We start from the raw sequence: 18,546 nt of genomic DNA, 5'->3' as shown, positions 1-18,546 counted from the left end.
CGTTGCACTAAAAAAATCACTATTGATTATGGCGTCTATTAGCTCATTGATATCTCGTAGACCCCTTTCCAGTTGCCGAAGTCACAATAATAAAAGGATGCATGAGACGCGATGTGTTCTCAGTTCTGTATTCCTTCCCTTGTACTCACTTCAGTCACTCCTTATCTGCAACAATGCAATTCATCATTCATTTGCGAGTGGCGTTGGGCTTATTGGCCATTGGGTCTGCTGTCGCAAGCCCTTGCAAGCCTCGTGAGTATTCGTTGACGACAGTGTTTGATTGATTACATACTGAGATAAAATTAGTCTCAGCCACAACCACTTCTGCTATCACCTCTGCTGTCACTTCGGAGGCTTCCACCGAGACTTCATTGGTCACTTCTCATGCATCCAGTACTGAAGATGTCGAAGCCACCTCCTCCACGGTAGTTGAATCGTCTACCGATGCATTCATCTCTTCAACTGAGACGACTGCCTCGGCCGAAACGTCAGATTCATTCATCACCATTGAGACATCTGCAGCCACAACCACCATGGACTACACTGCGGAGACCACAACTGCTGAACCAACCACCACCGACGCCACCACCACCACCGTGGCTGAGACAACATCATCCGCAGCCATCCCTACCTTCACAATGTTTGCTTCCGGCTCAAACGCCGTGGCAGGTAACAGTCTCGAGACTTACGACCGCGACAGCACCGTGGCCGTATTCGACCCCGCCACCGAGGACGACAATCCCTCAGCCCGACAATATTCCATCGACTCTCAAGGCAGGATCGTAAATGACCTCGGCTGGTATCTCTGTGGGTATTATGGTGCGACGAACGAGGAACTGAACAAGCCTGCTACTGTTGTGACTTGCCATACCCAGATTGCCTTGCAGACGGCTTTCCTGACGTGCGAGTTGTCTGGTCCCTTTGGTATCGAGTGCTCGGTCCCGGCGATGTCTTGTGTGTCGAGCGGATCTTCTAGTATGCCTCCGACGTGTATACCTTCTACAGGTGCTTGGAGCTTGAATTCTGTCGGTGTTCGAGCGCTTGGCCACACTTGGCAGATTGGAGGTAGTGATACGCCGGCTAATTATGAGCGTATGACTATGAGCATCCGGGAAGTTCGAGCGTAGGAGGTAGAAGTGAATAGTTAGGTTTACCTTATACCTATGAAGAACCTTGATCAGATTTTGAAACGTCGGGTACGGAAATGTATAAGTATAGTATAAAATATGAGTCTTTTAGATGTTTATTGTGAATAAAAAACAGTAATACTACAATTGACTACTTATGTTAAACTACATCCCATGTTGTTTCCATTTTACCCCTATCTCGTGAGTAAACTTGATCTTCTATCCTCACAGTTACGTCAGTCTTCACATTGATGCCTTTATTATCCACATGGCCGAGCTCCACAGATTCTGTCGTTGCGTTGGCGCTTGTGACAATAGCTCTTGCGCTTGCGCCATCGCTCCCAGGGTCGGTGTCGACAACATGGGACTGCCTAATATATTGGCTTGCACCAGGCCGAGTTCCGGTCCGAGTTCCTCGAGCGGGTGTCTTGTCTGTACTGTACAGGTGACTCCGGAGGCCGACCTGGTAGGAAACGAGGCGAATCAGAGGCTGAAGAGCAGGGAAGCTGCCGCACCAGAGTCCAACGTGTAATTCAATTGACACCCAAATCGCAACTCTGCCCATCTTGTAAGTCCTGCAGGAAAGTTGTCAGTGGCAGCAAAGAGGGCAAGACAGGTAACCAACGTGTCAACACCAAAGTCAGTTGTCATCATGAAGCCAAGTCGAATAATGCCAACGACAATGGCAACTAAGCCAACACAGAAGACGAGGATGACTTTTATAGCCTGAGAACCAAACCTCATATTCTTGTAAATAACCCAGATTGGCGTTCCGAAAAGTGCAGCGTCAATGAAAATCCCGATGAAAGCATGCGCCCAGAGCAAATGAGCCTCTGATTTTTGGCTGACACAATGTCCATTACTATTCATGCGATCAAATAGGTCCCTGTGACAGCATTAGATGGCCAACTAAGCAAAGCGATAGGAACTGATACACGTACGCGATAGGTTGACACTCCAGGAGGAAGAATAGTAGTGCTGCTAGAGTTATCAAGACGATAATAGCGCCGATACCCCATATCAATCGCATGAATGGACCTATCGGCAGTTCGAATGTCAGTTTGTACCAGCAGTGCAGAGGATGGAAGACATACGATCTCGACGCAGACGGGGAATAAAAGCTAGAATTGACAGCCGGATGAAACAGAGCGCTGGGAAAAACAGCATTTGTTCAACAGGTAAAAGCTTGAGGTTTTCTCTATTAGCCTGGAACAAGGGCCAATCCGGTCATGTGTGCATTGAATTGGCGCGTACATTGAAGAAAGCTTTTAGCTGTTCGGGAGTGAGTGTGCTCATTGTAGAGCCTGATCCGTTTTGCACTTGGGCGATCTCGATGGCGGAAATAGCGACAGTCAATGCCTAAACCATACAGATGTCAGAGCTGATGGAGTGGGAATACACAGGGGGTCTCACGAAGCCAATTAATGCCAAAAAGTCATCAACCCCAAACGCCCTGGTCATGAAGCAACGAGCGTACAGACGCGCCATTATGATGAGAGATGAGAATACGATGAGGCATAGATTCAGGCGTAGGATATCGGGCCCTTGAGACCTAGTCTCATTGCCTGAGCCGCTTGTCATCTTTGGCGTTGGCGCAATGCAGCAGCAGGCCAGGGACTTGGTGAATGACTGTGTGTCACAGTCAGGGCCGACATTCCCGCTTTTATAGTTACCGGCGGTTTTGTTACATGGGACTTAAGGGGTCGGAGAGTGCCATCTTGCAGCACTTTGAATCCGTAAGGGAATAGTAAAATGTAAGCAGCCACAATCCAAACAAGACAAGCTCGTCTATTTAACAGCTACGAACTGACGCCAGCATATCTCGAAGGCCGTCTTCCCCGTACCCACATGGCATGGGCAATTTCGATCTAGCAGGGCATCCCGCCCAATCAGTATGTCGATGGCCAATAAGCCGGTTGGATCGGAATGTGGAGAGCTTCGGGCTTACTCGGGCCCGCACTCTCCTGGAAGATCCTCTTCTCTAGCGTGAACTTCCCCTTGAAACCCCGGGGACAATGGCGTTGTAATAGGATCCAAGACATTGTACCCTGGCTTAGCGGGGTCTTTGAGTTTACGTGGCGCCTCTGCGAGTCAGCACCTCGGCACAGTTTGTGGAGATTGGAATCCCAAGTTTTCGTTCACAAAGTCCAAAGGCGACATTGCGGGGGATCCCATCAGGACTAATGCATTCTCTGCCTTGACCCGGCTACCCGGGTTACCCGGCCCTGACGCCGTTAGGTACATGCGAACATCATACCCAATGACTTTGTCAGATCTTGGGGATGGTTGCCCGCATACTATTTCGGTTAGCTAAGGTGAAAACAAAGATGTCCTGCCACTAGTCTATAGGGTACCTAGCTCAAGTCTGGAATAAGCTGGAAGGCTTTTTCTGGCCCTTGGGAAAGAGGTGTTTATAATCATTGCCTAGACATAGGTTTATACAACCAGGACCAGGAGAGAGTAAAAAGGTATCGACTATTTCAATATATGTAAACATCAAGTAAATAGAATGCAAGTATAATAATGTTCAAGAAGATTACAATTATGCCCTCGACTGCATCGATCCTCGGATAGTTCCCGTCGATGCCGCCCCTAGTCAATTCCAAACTCTCCCAATCACCAAAACAACTAGCTGAACAGTCGACCGCGGTCAATGTTTATTCCTGCCGCATCTAAGTGGCGCAAGAGTACGAGATACCGCTGTCCCATCCCTCTTGCGTAGTTGAGGTAAGAGCCTCGTTGTTACTGGTATAACACGCACCATCGGACCGTCTACGGGAAAAGCCAGTGCATAAATCATCGGATGCACAGATCTGAGCACACTGCGTGAGACTGCCGCCCCCAGAAAAGACCAGACCATCGTTAATAACAATGTCGCACTGGATTTCCGCTGTGCCGAAGCAGAAGCCAGTCTCCGGGGGGCAGTTGTCCACCGGCGGTGCCGCTGCAGTCGTGGTTGTGGCCGCCTCGGTTGTAGTGGTCTCGGCAGTGGATGTAAAGACTGTGCTGCTGGACTCGGTGGTTTCGCCGCACGTTCCTTTGATGCCAGCTACCCAGCCACCAATATTGGTGGGAACGATTTCTTGGGTAGTGATAATGAAGCATTCATGCATGTATTCATTATATGTGAATGCTCTGCAAGAAGTGTCGGAGTTGCATTGCTGAGCACATGCGTTCATGTCAGCGACAATGCTAGGGCTGTTCAATCCTCCAAGGAGCACGTCACATTGAATCTCCATGGTGCCAAGGCATTGATCGACGTCGGAGGGGCATGATACGACAGGCCCAGGTGCAGCTGTAGTAGTGGTTGCAGCTTCGGTAGTGGTGTCTGCGTTGGACGTGCTAAAAGAGGTGAGGAAGGTCGTGAGTTTGGACTCGGTTGTGCTAATATCGGCAGAGGTGGCGATGGAAGCAGTAGACTCCGCAATGCTTGTTTCAACGGTGGTATCGGACAGAGTGGTAGAAGACTCGACGATCGTGGCTGAGGCCGAACCGCTTGCTGAGGCAGTCTCACTAGAAGCAGTCTCTGTAGCAGGCTTAGTAAGGGTCGTTTCCGTGGTCGTGCCAGCCAGAGTAGTACTAGACTCAATCACGCTGACGCTGGCGGAACCAGTGCTGCTTGCCACTCGGACGATGGAGCTCGACCGGCTTTCAGGCTTGCATTTCCCGGCAGAGGCAATGCCAGCCGCAGCAGAGAGAATAAAAAAGGAGCGAATGGCGACCATGGTTACGGTCAGAAAACAAGACGAATGGTAAAGATCGGACGTCAAAGAATTGACAGCAGCGGGATGAGAGAGAAAGAAAGAAATCTGGAGCCAGGAATCAACAGAGGGATTTCATCTTTATGGAGTGCTTGCTTCTCTGGTGGCGCTGTCTCCTGAGAGGAAATCATTTCTTTTTGAATCTAGAGCTGAAAATGGCTTGAGGCTATTGATGATTATAGCGACATTCGGTTACAGAATCGAATAGCGTCAGTTAGCGGCACAATAGCCTATGCACTAGTGACATTTATAATCTTAACCTTGATAATTCTTCTTTTACGGATATGATGTATTATGTATTCTCGTCCTTCATAATCTAGCTAGCCGTCTTGCTCCTGAAGTCGCGAATAATCAGCCCGTGTATTAGTGGTGGCTGCCATGTATGGAGCGCCCTCTGGATTTTGACAAGCCCAAGCTGCGCCATTGATGAAGATCAATTGACCTTACTGTCGCGACAATTCCCCGACTTCGACTATTAGCATCTACATAGCTGAAAAGCAAGATTAACTGAACAGTATATCGTTAAAAACGGTGTCATCAGTTGGGTACGTCATCTACTCGGAACCGGTGCTTACTCTATGCCCCGACGTCCGGCCCGAGAGGCTTATAAAACTGTTCCCCGCCTTGATGGAAATCCAAAATAGTAGGACATTACACCAGAGCAGTTTTCCTGACAACACGCTATCAGCCATGACGTCGGAGATATTGGAACCGCGAGACGTCACGTTTCGAAACTACACTACCGACCAAGCTTCAGACTATGCTGTGGGACGGCTCGGATACACCGATACTCTTATAGACTTTGTCCTCAACTATCACAGATCTACCAATGGCGCGACTGAATGTGTATTGGATGTCGGATGTGGGCCTGGGACAGCGACTCAGAAACTCGCGCCGCACTTCGATCTAGCTTACGGCGTTGATCCGGGGGAAAGCATGATCACAACAGCTACTAGTCTTGGTGGAAAAGCTCGCAATGGCGACCCAATTGTATACAAGCTGAGCGCGGCAGAAGACATTGACAACATGAATGACATTCCTCATTCGTCTATTGACATGATAACAGCTGCTACTGCAGTACGTACATTTTTCTAACCCCGCTGGCCTTCACTGACTATGTCGAGGCTCACTGGTTCGATATGCCGAAGTTCTGGGCTGCAGCAGCCAAAGTGTTGAAACCAGGAGGGACTGTCGCGATATGGACTGTTTTCAGACAGCCAGGTAGGTTGGAATACTTCTCTCGCTCCTGCTGCCTGCTAACCGAGAGAGTATAGGCTCATTCAACAACAACACTGAACTTCAATGCATCTTCGCCGAGTTTCTGGATGCGCTTGCCCCTTACACAAGGGCCGGTACCCACCTCACTCAAAGTGGTTATGTCGATCTGCCGATGCCCTGGGATGATCCTGAGACTTCCAAGCTTTACGATCAGCAATCATCTGTCCGCCATGTACTCACAGCTGAAGACGGCTTCATCCCTGATGCAGGCAGTAAGGAAAGCAGCAAGGGTACCAGTGATGAACCTGTGGATCGACAAATCCAAAGGATAGAGAAATTAGTAGGAACATTCGGTTCAGTGAGTCGTTGGCAGAAAGAGAATCCCGAGCTCGTGGGGACAGAAGAAGATCCCGCTCGTGTCCTGATCAGTAAGGTTCGCAAGGTGTTGGAGGAAAGTGCAGAGCCAATTGAGTTGTCGGCTTTGGCGGCCAAGATGGCTGTTGCCTTGATTCTGGTAAAGAGAAAGTGAGCTACTGTTCATCACGTCACCCATAAGTAAAGCAATAGAAACACGAGTTCTTATGTTACCGTTGATTATCGTTGGCACATATCAATGCTCTGATCAAACACTCTCTATTATGGCTCAGGTGCCAACATCATGGCGCCTCTACATTGGTTGTTGGTCTCCCTGATAGGCCCTATGTACCCATGCCTCCCCTTCCACATCCAGTAGATACCCAGCAGCAAGGTTGAACCACCCCAAACCAGACAGGCATAGTTCATATTCTTAGCAGTGACAGGTAAGGAATAGGGCAAGCAGTAAATAACGAAAGCAATCACCATATACGCGCTCGCGATCGCGTTTACAACAAGGCCCAGCTTTCTCCCCATTCGTATCGGCCCATAAACAACATTTCTCCGGTCTGTGAGAAGGTGAGGCAAGACCGCTGCTGTATATGCCGACGAAGACATGAGTACATAGGATCCGATGATAGCGTTGAATGCTGTCTTGCTTGCCACATAAATGCATCCCATCAAGGTGACGAGCACCGCAGAGGCCATGGTGGCATTGATGGGCGCGTCGAACTTTGTGTTGAAGTTGGAAAATACCGATGGCCATGGCGTTGCTCCGTCCCGGCTCAATGTCCACAAGGTTCGTCCACATGTGATGTAAAGACCGATGATGGTTAGGCCAATGCATGTTTGCATAAGCACGAGTAGACAAATCGTCCCATCAGCTGATCCCGTTGCTTGAAGGTAAATCTCGGCAAGGGGAAATTGACTCGCAAAGATCCTGTCGTAGCTGTGGATGGAATACATGAGAGCGATCAGATAAGAGAAGCCCGTGATGAATCCCGTAATAACCTGAAGGCCCATCGCAAGAGGCACGTTTCTTTGCGGACGGGGTATTTCTCAGCTAGATGACTTACAGCTGCAGGACACCCAACACTGTAAGCGCCGTTCAGCATGCCGCAGAGAAATACGATGATGTTTGGGTATCCGAGGTCTGCTTGCCACTCAAGCCACACAAAGGATGAAGTCGCATGGCCACTTCCTCCGCTTCGAAGAGGTACAGCTGCAAGAACCACGATTGTGATAAGCAGGCCGATCAGAAGCCAGTAGATGCCGGACTGATTTAGAAGAGGCATTGCCCGACCTGCGAAGCAGACCGAAAAGCAGGCCAGCCATGTGGAGATGACAAAGACCACAAACACATGAACTTCTTTGACGATGTAGTCGGCATGTTTCAAGGCGTAGATCTGGATGATGCTGTTGCTCCATATAGCAGCGATGCTTGCACCAGCGCAAATCCAACCAAGATAATTCCACCAGCCGGCGAAGAATCCGACGGCACGACCATATCGTTTGCCTGGAGTGACAGAGGCCCAGTAGTATACGCCTGCGCTGGAGGGCATGGCACTGGCGAGCTCGGCGAGGGATGCGGCGACGAAGAAGTAGAAGAAAGATACAACTATGAATTCGTATAGAACACCTGTAGCTAAGTCAGTTCCCGTAAGTCTAGCGTTGGTAGTATGCATCATACCTGGGGATCCACCATTGAAGATAGCAACTTGGATTGAACCGCCGGATGCAGGCCAGACAACTCCGATGATGATGCCTAGGCCTGTGAGGGACAGGAGACCAAAGCTCACTGGTACCTCCTGCGTGTGCTCTGCGACGACGGAGCAGCCATCGTGGTTGTCTGAGGTGGCCGTGCTGTCAGGGTGTTTCTTTCCAGGAGATTTGTTCACTTCCATTTGATCGATGTTTATGATAATGACGGATTCAATTGAGCATGAGAAGTTGGGACTATAGTTATACACAGGGAGTTCACTTCCAGGTGTCTTATGGGAAACTTGAAGGCTATCCGAGACATGGCCTTATCTATCGCGTTATTACGACGCCCATCTACAAGTCGGGTAGGGGTACAACAACAGCGATAAACAGCCTCAAGATTGCAGGCAAGCATTCTGGTCTAGGTCTCTGAGATCTATGCTACCGTTTCTCTAAAACTAAATCTAGCCAGGAATTACTAGTATAGGATTGGCCTTATCTATTGCCGACATATCGAACCATGCTTCCCCAGCGGAATGATCCCAAATTCCAGGTCGACGCGGGGACGTTCGCTGATGGTCGGCGGCTGATACAACGACCCCGAGGGTACATCTTAGCCGCCCCGTCTTTCCTCATTAGGCTACCAACGTCGAAGTTTAGTTGAGCTCTAGTGAGAAAGGGTAGTGAATGTAAAGAACATCTGACGTAACTGAGCTGGTATTCCTCTCTCCCCTCTCTTGCATAGCTACGCTTCCAGTACCGTATTTGGAGCGACTCAACAAGTAAACGGAACACCAAACCGACTGCTCGCTTGTCAGCAATATTACGTCCTGAAAATGTCTCTTCAGGACTCATCGTCGACGTTTCTTGGTCTTGAGAACTGCCATGTGTTCGTCACGGGCGCAGCCGGAGGGGTCGGGGGAGCTGCTGTTAAGGAATTCCTTGGTAAGTGGTTGATCAACCAGGACCATATTCATTCGATTTGGCTAATATTTGCGACCAGCCAACGGATGCCGAGTCACTTCTTTTGATAGGAACCCATTGAATGCCGAGCACCTATCAATCTCTAAGGAGCAGAAGACGAGACTGCACCACGTTTCGGGTGACCTGAGAACCGAATCATCCATTGCGCAGGCATTTGCAGAGGTCAGCAGCAAGTTTGGCCCAGTCCAGATCCTCATTGCCAATGCTGGCATTACAGACGAGAGCAGCCATCCATCGATCTGGGAAATCGACGCAGAGAAATGGGACGCCGTCTATGCTGTCAATGTCCGAGGAACCTTTCTCACCATCAAACACTTCCTTCGATCAATGAAGCAAGCGCAAGAAGAATCTGGCAAGGAGCTGGACAATGTTGCTATTGTAGTCACCGGCTCCGAAACAGGCGTCTTTGGACAGGCTGGTCACGCTGAATATGCGTCGGGCAAAGCAGGTCTCCAATATGGTCTTGTCAAAACCGTCAAGAACGAGATTGTGAAGCTCAATTCTAAAGCGCGTATAAACGCTGTTGCGCCTGGGTGGATCAACACTCCATTGATTGGAGATCGACTGGATGATCCGAAGGAGAGATGGGCTGAGGCAGAAGCGACTGTCGCCCTACGTAAGATTGCTGAGCCAAGTGACGCAGCTCGTTGCATGGCGTTTTTGGCTTCTCATAGGGCTGCAGGCCATATCACGGGCCAGTGCATATCTGTCGATGGAGGCCAGGAAGGTCGCTTGCTATGGAGAGAGACGCAGGACGAGCCTCAGGCCAACCCCGCGGGCCATTCCTTGACGCCTCGAGTGACCTTGCCAACCGTCACCAATCCACCTGAAAAACGCCGAAGGTTGAGAATTTGTCTCTCTGTTGACTTTGACGCGGTCTCGGGGCTGATTGGAACGGGCCATGTCCCGGAGAACAAACTCGCCGACTACTCAGCTGCTCACTTCGGTGGCAACGTCGGTGTTGACAGATTATTGAGGGTTTTCAGCAAGCATGGCATATCGAAGGATGTTTCTTGGTTCATTCCAGGCCACTCAATGGAAAGTTACCCCAGGCAGACACAAGCCATTGTTGCGAGCGGCGCTGAGATCGGCCTCCATGGCTACAGCCACGAGGGTGCATACTCTTTATCTGAGCAACAGGAACGAGACATACTTGTGAAGTGCATCGAACTAGCCACTTCTCTCTGCCAGGGCAAGAAGCCTTTGGGTTACCGAGCTCCCTTGTACGAGATCAGGGAGTCGACGGTTCGCCTACTGGAGGAACACGGGTTCCTCTACGACGCTAGTCTGAACTCCCATGACAGTTTGCCTTACTTTCTCCCCAAGACATTCGCGGAAGCCAGGCCAGCGATTCCAGACTACGATCAACCTGCGAGCACGTGGATGAAGCCGATAGCCTTGACTGAGCAGCCTGAGCCCGGGTCCCAAGAGGCAGAAACGTCGCTCGTAGAGATTCCAGGTAGTTGGTACACTGAAGATGCTACACCGCTATGCTTCTACCCACATACAGCCACAACCCAAGGTTATGTGAGTACAGATGTCATTGAGAAGATGTGGTTAGACCGCTTTGAATGGCTATGGGAGAATGAGAGCTTTGTTGATGAAGGCCCCGGCGCGGGATACGGATCTATCTTCCCTCTCATTCTGCATCCTGAGTGCGCTGGTAGATCTCATGTTATTGGCATGATTGACAAGTTTGTCGCGAAACTCAAGGGAAAGGCTGATAACGCTGCTGAAGGGGAGATTACGTTTGAGTGCATGACAGATGTAGCGAAGGCTTGGAAGACAAAAGCGCCTAGCTCATAGATCCAGTCAGATAGCCTTAGAGTTAAGCCTGCAATCTCACTTTCTCTATTACTGTGCGCGACTATTTGACTCGCGTTGGATCTGACTTGTACCCGATCGCTAGATAGGCCTTTCAAGATGCTCCGTTGAGTTCAAAAGATTGGCTGCCCATATAATATTTCTTGCAGTCGTCGTTAACTGCCTCTGTGCAAGTGTCTATTGTAAAAATATACCTGGCTATCAAGCGTCACCACAAAGCATCGCCGTCCCTGTTCCAGAAGAGCTTCCCACTTTTCCCACCATTTAATCTCACATTCTGTCCAGTAACTGAAGGAGACCACTTCTCACTCGCCAGTATCAGACACATCTTAGCGATGCCCTCTACATCGACCGCCTTCTTCTGAGCAACCGTCGCCTCAGACTCGATCCACCTCAGTGCACCAGAGCTGTCCTCTGCGCACTCTGCACTGAACCTCTTGGTGCCGACAGCTCCAGGTGAAATGGAGTTGACCCTCGCTGATGGGTGGACTCGGGCAGCGTCTGGGGCTAGCGATAAAACGAGACCGAATTGAACTGCCGCTTTGCTTGCTGCGTAATCTGGGTTACCGGCGACTCCAAAGTCTCCAGCTTCTGAACCGATTATTATCAATGAAATGTTCCGTTCTTTCCTCTTCGATGGTATTGCTGATGTCGAATGCGAGCCATTTACGTCATTCGGTTTCGTATCACTCTTCTTGGCCATGATCTCTACGTGTTGAAGCCATAGCTTTGCCGTTATGAAAGTTCCTGTTGTATTCTGTTCAATGGTCAGAAGCCGTCTCCAACCTTCTGAATAAACATGTCAACTTACTATATCGAGAATTCTGCGAAATTGACTTGTCGGCATCTTTGTAATAGACGAATGGTGCTTGATGAAGCTGAGATCAACAGCAGCTGCGCAGACACAAACTGTAGGAGTCGCATTAAACCGTTCTTCAACGCTCTTCCACGCATTGATCATGCCATCCTCATCGGTAGTGTCGACCGCTACCCAGAAGAGATTATGATGCTCCTTGACAAACTTGGACTTGTCGATTTCGAAGCCACCGACGAAACAGCCAGCGCTTAGAAAGGCTTCGACAATGACCTGGCCTATCTGTCCACCTGCGCCCGTGACAACGACCACATCGCCTTGAAGACCTAGTCCGAGATCCATTATTGATGTTCTGTGCTGAGACTTGGAGGCGGAAATGAGGGGACATGTAAGGTTAGCCAATGTCATAGGCGTTTGTTTGGCTGATGCGACTTCTTTGCCACTGACACGATCGTTTGCGCTGGTTCAAGATATGACTATTACGCCAAGTCGGAAGAGTACTTGGCTGGACAATCACGCGCCTCTTCCTGCTGTTGTTCGCTATCTCTTGAGCTCAAAGACGGTAATCCGGATCGATTAGCTTGGCTGTCCAGGCCCGCAGACTAGCTTCGTTTTGCCCAATGAAGCAAGACTTGCAACAGGCTTTACAGGGATGGCCAACAAGCGGGGTTTGGACCGCTTATGCTACTGGAATTGCGGGACCGCCTGAAATAGCTCAAAAGGGTAATTCTGTTGGCGATCACGCCCGACTACTTCGTACCGGTAATTTGTTGGCTCATCAGGTGGCAGCATTCTGGGCCAGAGGCTACCCGCAGCACCGACGGAGCTCGAAGGGCAGAAGGGTTAGATTGAAAATGATAAGTAATTGTGAGTTTGGTCTAAGGCTGTTATCGTAAAGAGCAGCTGCTTGCCCGGGCCTTGAGAAGAAAATGTTTACCCTGCATTACCCTCTCAACAGCTATTTGTTAATGATTTTATCTGCCAATTATTTCGGGAACTCAAAAGATCAAGAAACATCACTTACTTTCACTTCAAGCTTTAGAGTATTTATTTAAATATTTATTCGATTTGATTTCTTTACACTGAATATACGATAAGCTGTAATGCTGTCTTTAACAATGAGTTCCAATGTCATTTCACCTCGACTCAGATGTCCAATTGCACTTATGTTGATAACGGCGACCAGTTGAACATATAGAATCATAACTCATCCTTAATAGCCTTGTCTGATCTTCCTAGGTCCTGTAATCCTCTCTTAACCATAGACGTTAAAATCTCATAAACGACCTGTGCAGCCGCAAAAGTCGTCTCTTCACCGGCCCCCTGGTAGATAGGCGAAACCTCTACAACATCAGCGCCAACCAGGTTCAGACCTTCAATACCTCTCAAGATATTAATAAACTCTCTGGTAGACCAACCACCTGGCTCAGGCGTGCCAGTTCCTGGCGCAAAGGCTGGATCAAGTACGTCAATATCTACTGATAGATAGACCAGATTCTCGGTGCCTAGAATCTTCATTATGCCATCGATTATGCCTTGAGTACCAATTTTGTCGATATCATCAGCGGAGAATCTGATCCAATTCTGCGCAGTGTCGTCTTCGTTGTCTTGTATGCCCGTGAGCCGTGTTCGCAAGCCAGCGTGGACCGAAGGATGGGATGATGAGTTGGATAGAAGCCCTTCCTGGTTGGCTAGCCAGAACATGGATCCATGGTTGAAAGGTGTTGTTCCCCAGTATGATGGATATGCGTCAGGGTTCCAAGTGTCAAGATGGGCTAAAGGTATGCGTCAGCGTGGAATATGCATATTTGTGCAAGCTTACATACCATCGAAATGAAGTACTTGGATCTCGCGATCGCCGTAGATCTTCTTCAAAGCCCGAAGAGCAGGCAAAGTCAAGCTGTGATCGCCACCGAGCGTAAAAAGCTTGGGCTTTGAGGAAATAGACGACACAGTCCTGCGCATTCCCAATTGCTCCAGCGCCTGCGTCATCTGCTTCTGCGCAATTTCATTATCGATAGGTGTTATAGGGATATCTCCGCAATCCACGATCTTGGCCCAGTTTTGATATGGGTTAATGTCTGCTCGAGGGTTATAGCCGCGGAGGGAGTGCTGACGCCCTGAGGCATGACGAATACTTCGCGGACCGAATCGCGCGCCAGGACGATACGTCACAGCGGTATCGAATGGAGCACCAATAATGGCAATGTCGTACGGCTCGGTTGGCTCTGTCAGGCATTTGACATGATTGAGGTGCGCGAATGTGCCAATGCCGCCGAATGCCCACTGTCTAATCGTAAGTCATGGAAGAACATGAGAAGGATGATCTTACGTCAAAGCCCCATTTTGCTTCAAGTTCAGCCAACTCTTCAGCAGTCCATTTCTTATCGTCGTGATGGTGGTTGCAGGCAAGGGTCAGCCCAGCGAGTGGGAGAACTGGGAGTAGATGATCGAATCTCATTGTCGTTGACTAATTTCGCTTACTTAGACCTCCTCTATTTTACCTGTATCAACAAGAGCCTTATTTATGGTCATGGGCGAGCATTTCCTCTGCCGAACGTCCAAATAACCGGCCGGCTCGATAAGCATGTGAGTTGTGACTGGGCGACTCGTATAGCGGAGCATCAGCGTAACGACTTACTAAAAGAGGATATTCCAGGCTAGTCGCCTTCTGCACTGGGGTAGGTGGGTAGTGCACTTCGTACCTCCATTACAGAGACGATCTTTGGCATGACATTCACGTTGCTTCCTTGTGTCACATTTTGTACCTGTTACAGTTAGAATAAGCGACCGAGACATTCTGAATTGCGGCATTTCGCATTTGCCAAATGATGGCTGACAATACTGTTCATCTTTTGCATAGGAACCAATGCGGATCATGCCATAAATGTCTCCCAATTGTTCTGCATCATCACATCCATCCAGTATGCAGGTCGTCCAGAACTCCCATGCCGATTATCTGTCTCTGCCCAAGTAGCCTCAACAATGTCAATACACCGCTGGATTGGGTTTTTCGGTAGAGAATGCAACAGAAGCTGTAGTCGACCCCTCAGAAAACCCCGCGCCCGGTGAACTTCAGCCGCCACTAGAGCCAACGAGTTTCCCAAACCCGCCATGCTCTGCGGAGAAGCTGACACTTCAACAACCGGAATTGTAAGTGCACTGCAGACAGCGACGATCAAGAATGGATGAAAGTCCTTGGTCCCAGACTCAGCAGGTATTGAGCGGAGGATCTCGACGGCCTTGAGCGTGAACTGTCTCAGTCTCTCCTCCGCTTCATGGACTGACACGTGAGTAACGTCTCCCCCAGAATTCGACTTCTGGATCTTCATCCTCGATACAAGAGTGTCGGGAAAGACATGATACAGCTGAATAAGACCAACAAATCGATATACTTCTGCAAGAGCTGTGAGATGCCAGGTCGGTGTTTGAGAATCTCCCGTTTGCACTATAGCAGACTCTAACGGAACTTGCAGGTTGGTGAGAAATACCTCTAATTCCGCTGCTTCATCAACCTCGCGATGTGCCTCCAAGATACTCTCACGTGTGAGGAATAGTTTGGACATGGCGCGGCGACGATTTCTTCGGACCAAGCGACCGACCCTTGCCAGAGCTGTGTGGATCTTGTGCGCGACTCCAGTTACAGGATGGGGTATCTGAACCACGTGAAATATCGATCCAGGCTCATGTTGTGGATCTGCTGGTCTGGCCATTGTTAGAGTGCCTTCATAGATTTGCAGCCGTGATTGCCGAGTGAACTTACAATAGTGGCAATTGCGGCGAGTCGAAAACCTCATCCTCATCGCCATCGACCACAAAGGCTAGAAACATTTCCCAACACGCCAAAGTGTTCTCGAAAAATGCTTGGCTATGCCCTGTTGGCGACATGCGACCCGAAGTCTTGAGACTCTGTACATGTTTCTTGAGGCGGGGGAAATACTCTGAACCAGTATCGTTGACATTGAACCAACTAGCTGTTCCGCCGATCATGAATAAAGCAATGAGCGCCTGCTCATGAATTTCAGAGTCGTCGAGGTCGTTCAGAAGATGGATAGCCTTTTGTCGGAAATATAGTCCGGTACGTAGCAACTGAGGATAGACGTTGGAGAGGAAGGACGCAGCCATGCTCTGCAGTGTACAGTATATGAGCTCAGAGGATGCCCATGCGCGAGAGACCGTTGATCGGAATGGATTCATCTCGCTGTCGTATAGGGCGAGTATAGCGGCTGTGTCTTTGAAGTAATACTCGACGAGAATGGTACTGTAATCGTTAAAAGGTCGATCGACTACTGTCGAAGTGTGAGGCTGAGACGTCTCTGCAACCTGAACTGGTTGAGATGAAACGGTTTGCGGTCGGTTCGTATCAATTGGTAGAGATGCTATGGGAGATGTTGGGATATCACACTTTTGGTGTAATGCTTCTTTTGGGCTCAATCCTGCCGACTCGGCTGTTGCGCCGAAATCGTCTGCCATTTGCAGAAGTTCTGGCGTTTGGATTGTTGTCGTGCTAGCGTTCGGTATGAGGCCAAATGACATGAGCTCGGGCAGCATGCCTCCAAACGCTTCGTCGATCCAGTCATCACCGCCGTGGCTGGCATAACTTCCCTCGATGGCAGGAGAATCAAATATTGATGGCAATGAAGAGAAGCCTGAACCCGAGAGAGTGGCTTCCGGCTGATCTGGAATAGCAGAGTGACTCGTCGCCGAGGACTGCTTCGTATGTGTTGTTCGCTTTTGGATTCTGTTATCGGGACGTGCTTGGTGCTTCTGTGACCATCTCAGACGGATAATGGGCCCAGAGCAGTTTATATCGAGGCGAGTACATCTTCCGCAAGATGGCCAAGTCTCATCGCATTTCAGCTGTCATGATGGATCCTGTCAGCGCGTTTCTGTATGGTCGCAAATGGTATGGTGAGGGTATTTACCCGTTGAGACTTGCATGCAGCGCACCCACTGCGTGACCGAGCCCCGCTGGACATTCTGAGCGCACTAGATACGTCAATAGGATTGTCAAGTTTTTGCTATGTTGGTTGATACTGCTGTATCATAGGCAAGGAATGGTCATCATACGAGAGTATGTAGGAGCATGGTCAGAGCTGGCTTTGTGGGGAAGGAAGAGGTAAATACGTCCGGATTCGGAGTGACAGTGGTGCCTGACTCAAGCCATTTAGCGTGCCCACACTTACGCTCCAGTATCCCATTCGCCCTAGCCCACGCTATCTGGTAATCAAGACAGTACCTTATCTAGCTATCAGGACGAGATAGCAAGCAGCGGGACTGATTCAGCAGAAAATATATTGTTACAATTCTATAATTAAAATACAAAATCTACTACCCTAAAGTTACTCTTTCATTGTCTGGATTGTTTCTCTCCCAAGCTTCTGCCAACACGCGTCCGCATCCAGCCCTATATGCCACATTATTATCGCCGCGCTGAACCCATAGAACGTTATAGAACTGGTACTCCTTATCATCCTTATACTCGACATGTTTTAGATGCTTTTTGTAATGTTCTTGAGCACAAACCACATAGGTTCTGTCGAAGTCTTCTTGATCATCACTAATAAACCATCGCCCAGCAGAATCATACGCAGCGTGGAAATGCATCCCATTCGCATCCCTGTGCTTGAATGGCCACAATCCTTTCCCGCTAGTCGCATACGTACTTTTCTGCAACAATTTCTCCTCGAAGCAGGTACGCAAATATCTTCCTGCACTGCCTTTCGATATCGCAATGAGTTCGATAGGCTCTTCCGGATTACACTTGAGATCCCCTGTAATACGGTGTAGACCTGCAACTTTCCCATTTGAATTCTGTAGAACCACTACGTTAGGCATTTATGCAGGAATGTTTTGGTTAGGGCCGGGTTGCCGGGAGCTTTCAAAGATGCTGACATATTTCCTGGCATATTTCGAAATCGCATCTTGCGAATCTCTCAAGTGGCTGCGGGAAGAAAGAAGGCTCGAGACACCTGAGCCGAAATCAGGTCAGAGGCCAATACAGGTCGTTCGGGACTTTCTTCCGGTAGTTCCCAGGCGACGGAGTCTTGCAGTTTCCAGGCCTCGGTAGTCTCTCTGTTGTGCCTAGTTTGGTCGATGTTCGGCGCTCGTTCCAAGCTCTGCGGGTCAACAAAACACTGCCAGCCGCACCACGCCCAGGAGGGAAGCGAAGCTCTTCGGGCTGAGTGTCCGCTCTTGTAGTAACTGCTTTTCAACGGCTGCCAAAGAAGTGCATAGTCCAGGTAAAGTCTAGGAAGCCCGAAATAAAGCCCCCTGGGAACGCGGGAGCCAGGCGACTTAAGATTCCCTGGCATGCTGAGAGACCATCTTCCGCATATGATGACTCCCGTCCGTTATAGGGGCAGACCAAGTCCACATACATCCCAAAGTCAGGTGAAGTCGGCACTAGAAATTGCCTCATTGTTGCCAAGTCCAATAACATCTTAGCCTGTGTACGATCGCCCTCTTCCGGCCGAAGAACTTGTGAGTCCCAAAGTGCGCACTCGCATTGCCAGAATATCCGAGTATCCAGGAAGAAGACAACCCGTCTGCTTAGAATGTATTCCTGGTATGTCCAGGCTCTTTTCCCCCACTTCGATAACGAAACTTCCTCATAGTAATACCTGATGCGATCTTCTCTATTAGTGTTGTAAGCTCCAGCAGCATTCCTGTAATAAATAACTGGATAAATAGTCCGGGTATTCCGGGCCGGCATGAATTTCGGACTATAAATAGTCTGTTCAGGTCTAGAGAGCATTACATA

General features: G+C 49.4%; 9 protein-coding genes across 9 annotated transcripts; 3 read left to right on the top strand and 6 right to left on the bottom strand.

Moving 5' to 3' along the window:
* Window positions 1–143: 143 nt before the first annotated feature.
* On the top strand, window positions 144–1,234 carry FVEG_07664 (hypothetical protein). The gene is made up of 2 exons (XM_018896340.1): window positions 144–252; window positions 307–1,234. The coding sequence occupies exons 1-2, from the start codon at window positions 174–176 to the stop codon at window positions 1,125–1,127; spliced, it is 900 nt and encodes a 299-aa protein (XP_018753790.1). The 5' UTR covers window positions 144–173; the 3' UTR covers window positions 1,128–1,234.
* Window positions 1,235–1,287: 53 nt separating this feature from the next.
* On the bottom strand, window positions 1,288–2,615 carry FVEG_16161 (hypothetical protein; the record flags this gene model as incomplete). The annotated part of the gene is made up of 6 exons (XM_018905399.1): window positions 1,288–1,702; window positions 1,753–2,013; window positions 2,069–2,165; window positions 2,222–2,312; window positions 2,382–2,486; window positions 2,541–2,615. 6 exons carry the CDS (start codon window positions 2,613–2,615, stop codon window positions 1,288–1,290), a joined length of 1,044 nt encoding a protein of 347 aa, XP_018753791.1.
* A 1,184-nt stretch (window positions 2,616–3,799) lies between these two features.
* FVEG_07665 (hypothetical protein) lies at window positions 3,800–4,852 on the bottom strand (the record flags this gene model as incomplete). The annotated part of the gene is made up of 1 exon (XM_018896341.1): window positions 3,800–4,852. The coding sequence occupies one exon, from the start codon at window positions 4,850–4,852 to the stop codon at window positions 3,800–3,802; it is 1,053 nt and encodes a 350-aa protein (XP_018753792.1).
* Window positions 4,853–5,578: 726 nt separating this feature from the next.
* FVEG_07666 (hypothetical protein) lies at window positions 5,579–6,635 on the top strand (the record flags this gene model as incomplete). Its single annotated transcript, XM_018896342.1, has 3 exons — window positions 5,579–5,965; window positions 6,013–6,109; window positions 6,163–6,635. The coding sequence occupies 3 exons, from the start codon at window positions 5,579–5,581 to the stop codon at window positions 6,633–6,635; spliced, it is 957 nt and encodes a 318-aa protein (XP_018753793.1).
* Window positions 6,636–6,742: 107 nt separating this feature from the next.
* Window positions 6,743–8,364, bottom strand: FVEG_07667 (hypothetical protein; the record flags this gene model as incomplete). The annotated part of the gene is made up of 3 exons (XM_018896343.1): window positions 6,743–7,471; window positions 7,537–8,099; window positions 8,151–8,364. 3 exons carry the CDS (start codon window positions 8,362–8,364, stop codon window positions 6,743–6,745), a joined length of 1,506 nt encoding a protein of 501 aa, XP_018753794.1.
* Window positions 8,365–8,997: 633 nt separating this feature from the next.
* FVEG_07668 (glucose 1-dehydrogenase) lies at window positions 8,998–11,010 on the top strand (the record flags this gene model as incomplete). The annotated part of the gene is made up of 2 exons (XM_018896344.1): window positions 8,998–9,106; window positions 9,165–11,010. 2 exons carry the CDS (start codon window positions 8,998–9,000, stop codon window positions 10,949–10,951), a joined length of 1,896 nt encoding a protein of 631 aa, XP_018753795.1. The 3' UTR covers window positions 10,952–11,010.
* Window positions 11,011–11,177: 167 nt separating this feature from the next.
* FVEG_07669 (hypothetical protein) lies at window positions 11,178–12,125 on the bottom strand (the record flags this gene model as incomplete). Its single annotated transcript, XM_018896345.1, has 2 exons — window positions 11,178–11,726; window positions 11,781–12,125. The coding sequence occupies 2 exons, from the start codon at window positions 12,123–12,125 to the stop codon at window positions 11,178–11,180; spliced, it is 894 nt and encodes a 297-aa protein (XP_018753796.1).
* Window positions 12,126–12,983: 858 nt separating this feature from the next.
* Window positions 12,984–14,244, bottom strand: FVEG_07670 (agmatinase; the record flags this gene model as incomplete). Its single annotated transcript, XM_018896346.1, has 3 exons — window positions 12,984–13,558; window positions 13,610–14,069; window positions 14,116–14,244. The coding sequence occupies 3 exons, from the start codon at window positions 14,242–14,244 to the stop codon at window positions 12,984–12,986; spliced, it is 1,164 nt and encodes a 387-aa protein (XP_018753797.1).
* A 278-nt stretch (window positions 14,245–14,522) lies between these two features.
* FVEG_07671 (hypothetical protein) lies at window positions 14,523–16,859 on the bottom strand. The gene is made up of 3 exons (XM_018896347.1): window positions 16,709–16,859; window positions 15,547–16,643; window positions 14,523–15,488 (listed from the first exon to the last, which is right to left on the bottom strand). The coding sequence occupies exons 1-3, from the start codon at window positions 16,760–16,762 to the stop codon at window positions 14,660–14,662; spliced, it is 1,980 nt and encodes a 659-aa protein (XP_018753798.1). The 5' UTR covers window positions 16,763–16,859; the 3' UTR covers window positions 14,523–14,659.
* Between the last annotated feature and the right edge of the window lie 1,687 nt (window positions 16,860–18,546).

The sequence above is a fragment of the Fusarium verticillioides genome, chromosome 8 (assembly GCF_000149555.1).
Source record: "Fusarium verticillioides 7600 chromosome 8, whole genome shotgun sequence".
NCBI lineage: Eukaryota > Fungi > Ascomycota > Sordariomycetes > Hypocreales > Nectriaceae > Fusarium > Fusarium verticillioides.
The sequence above is the reverse complement of the archived record's forward strand: the minus strand, read 5'-3'. Positions and strand labels throughout refer to the sequence as shown.

Bases quoted from the DNA above. Each gene is read 5' to 3' on its own strand.
- FVEG_07671 (XM_018896347.1), bottom strand. From the start codon at position 16,762: ATGTCCAGCGGGGCTCGGTCACGCAGTGGGTGCGCTGCATGCAAGTCT. The intron at 16,644-16,708 runs GTAAATACCCTC...CCATCATGACAG, and splicing joins CTGCATGCAAGTCTCAACGG to CTGAAATGCGATGAGACTTG. The intron at 15,489-15,546 runs GTAAGTTCACTC...AACAATGGCCAG, and splicing joins TCGCCGCAATTGCCACTATT to ACCAGCAGATCCACAACATG.
- FVEG_07664 (XM_018896340.1), top strand. From the start codon at position 174: ATGCAATTCATCATTCATTTGCGAGTGGCGTTGGGCTTATTGGCCATT. The intron at 253-306 runs GTGAGTATTCGT...AGATAAAATTAG, and splicing joins CGCAAGCCCTTGCAAGCCTC to TCTCAGCCACAACCACTTCT.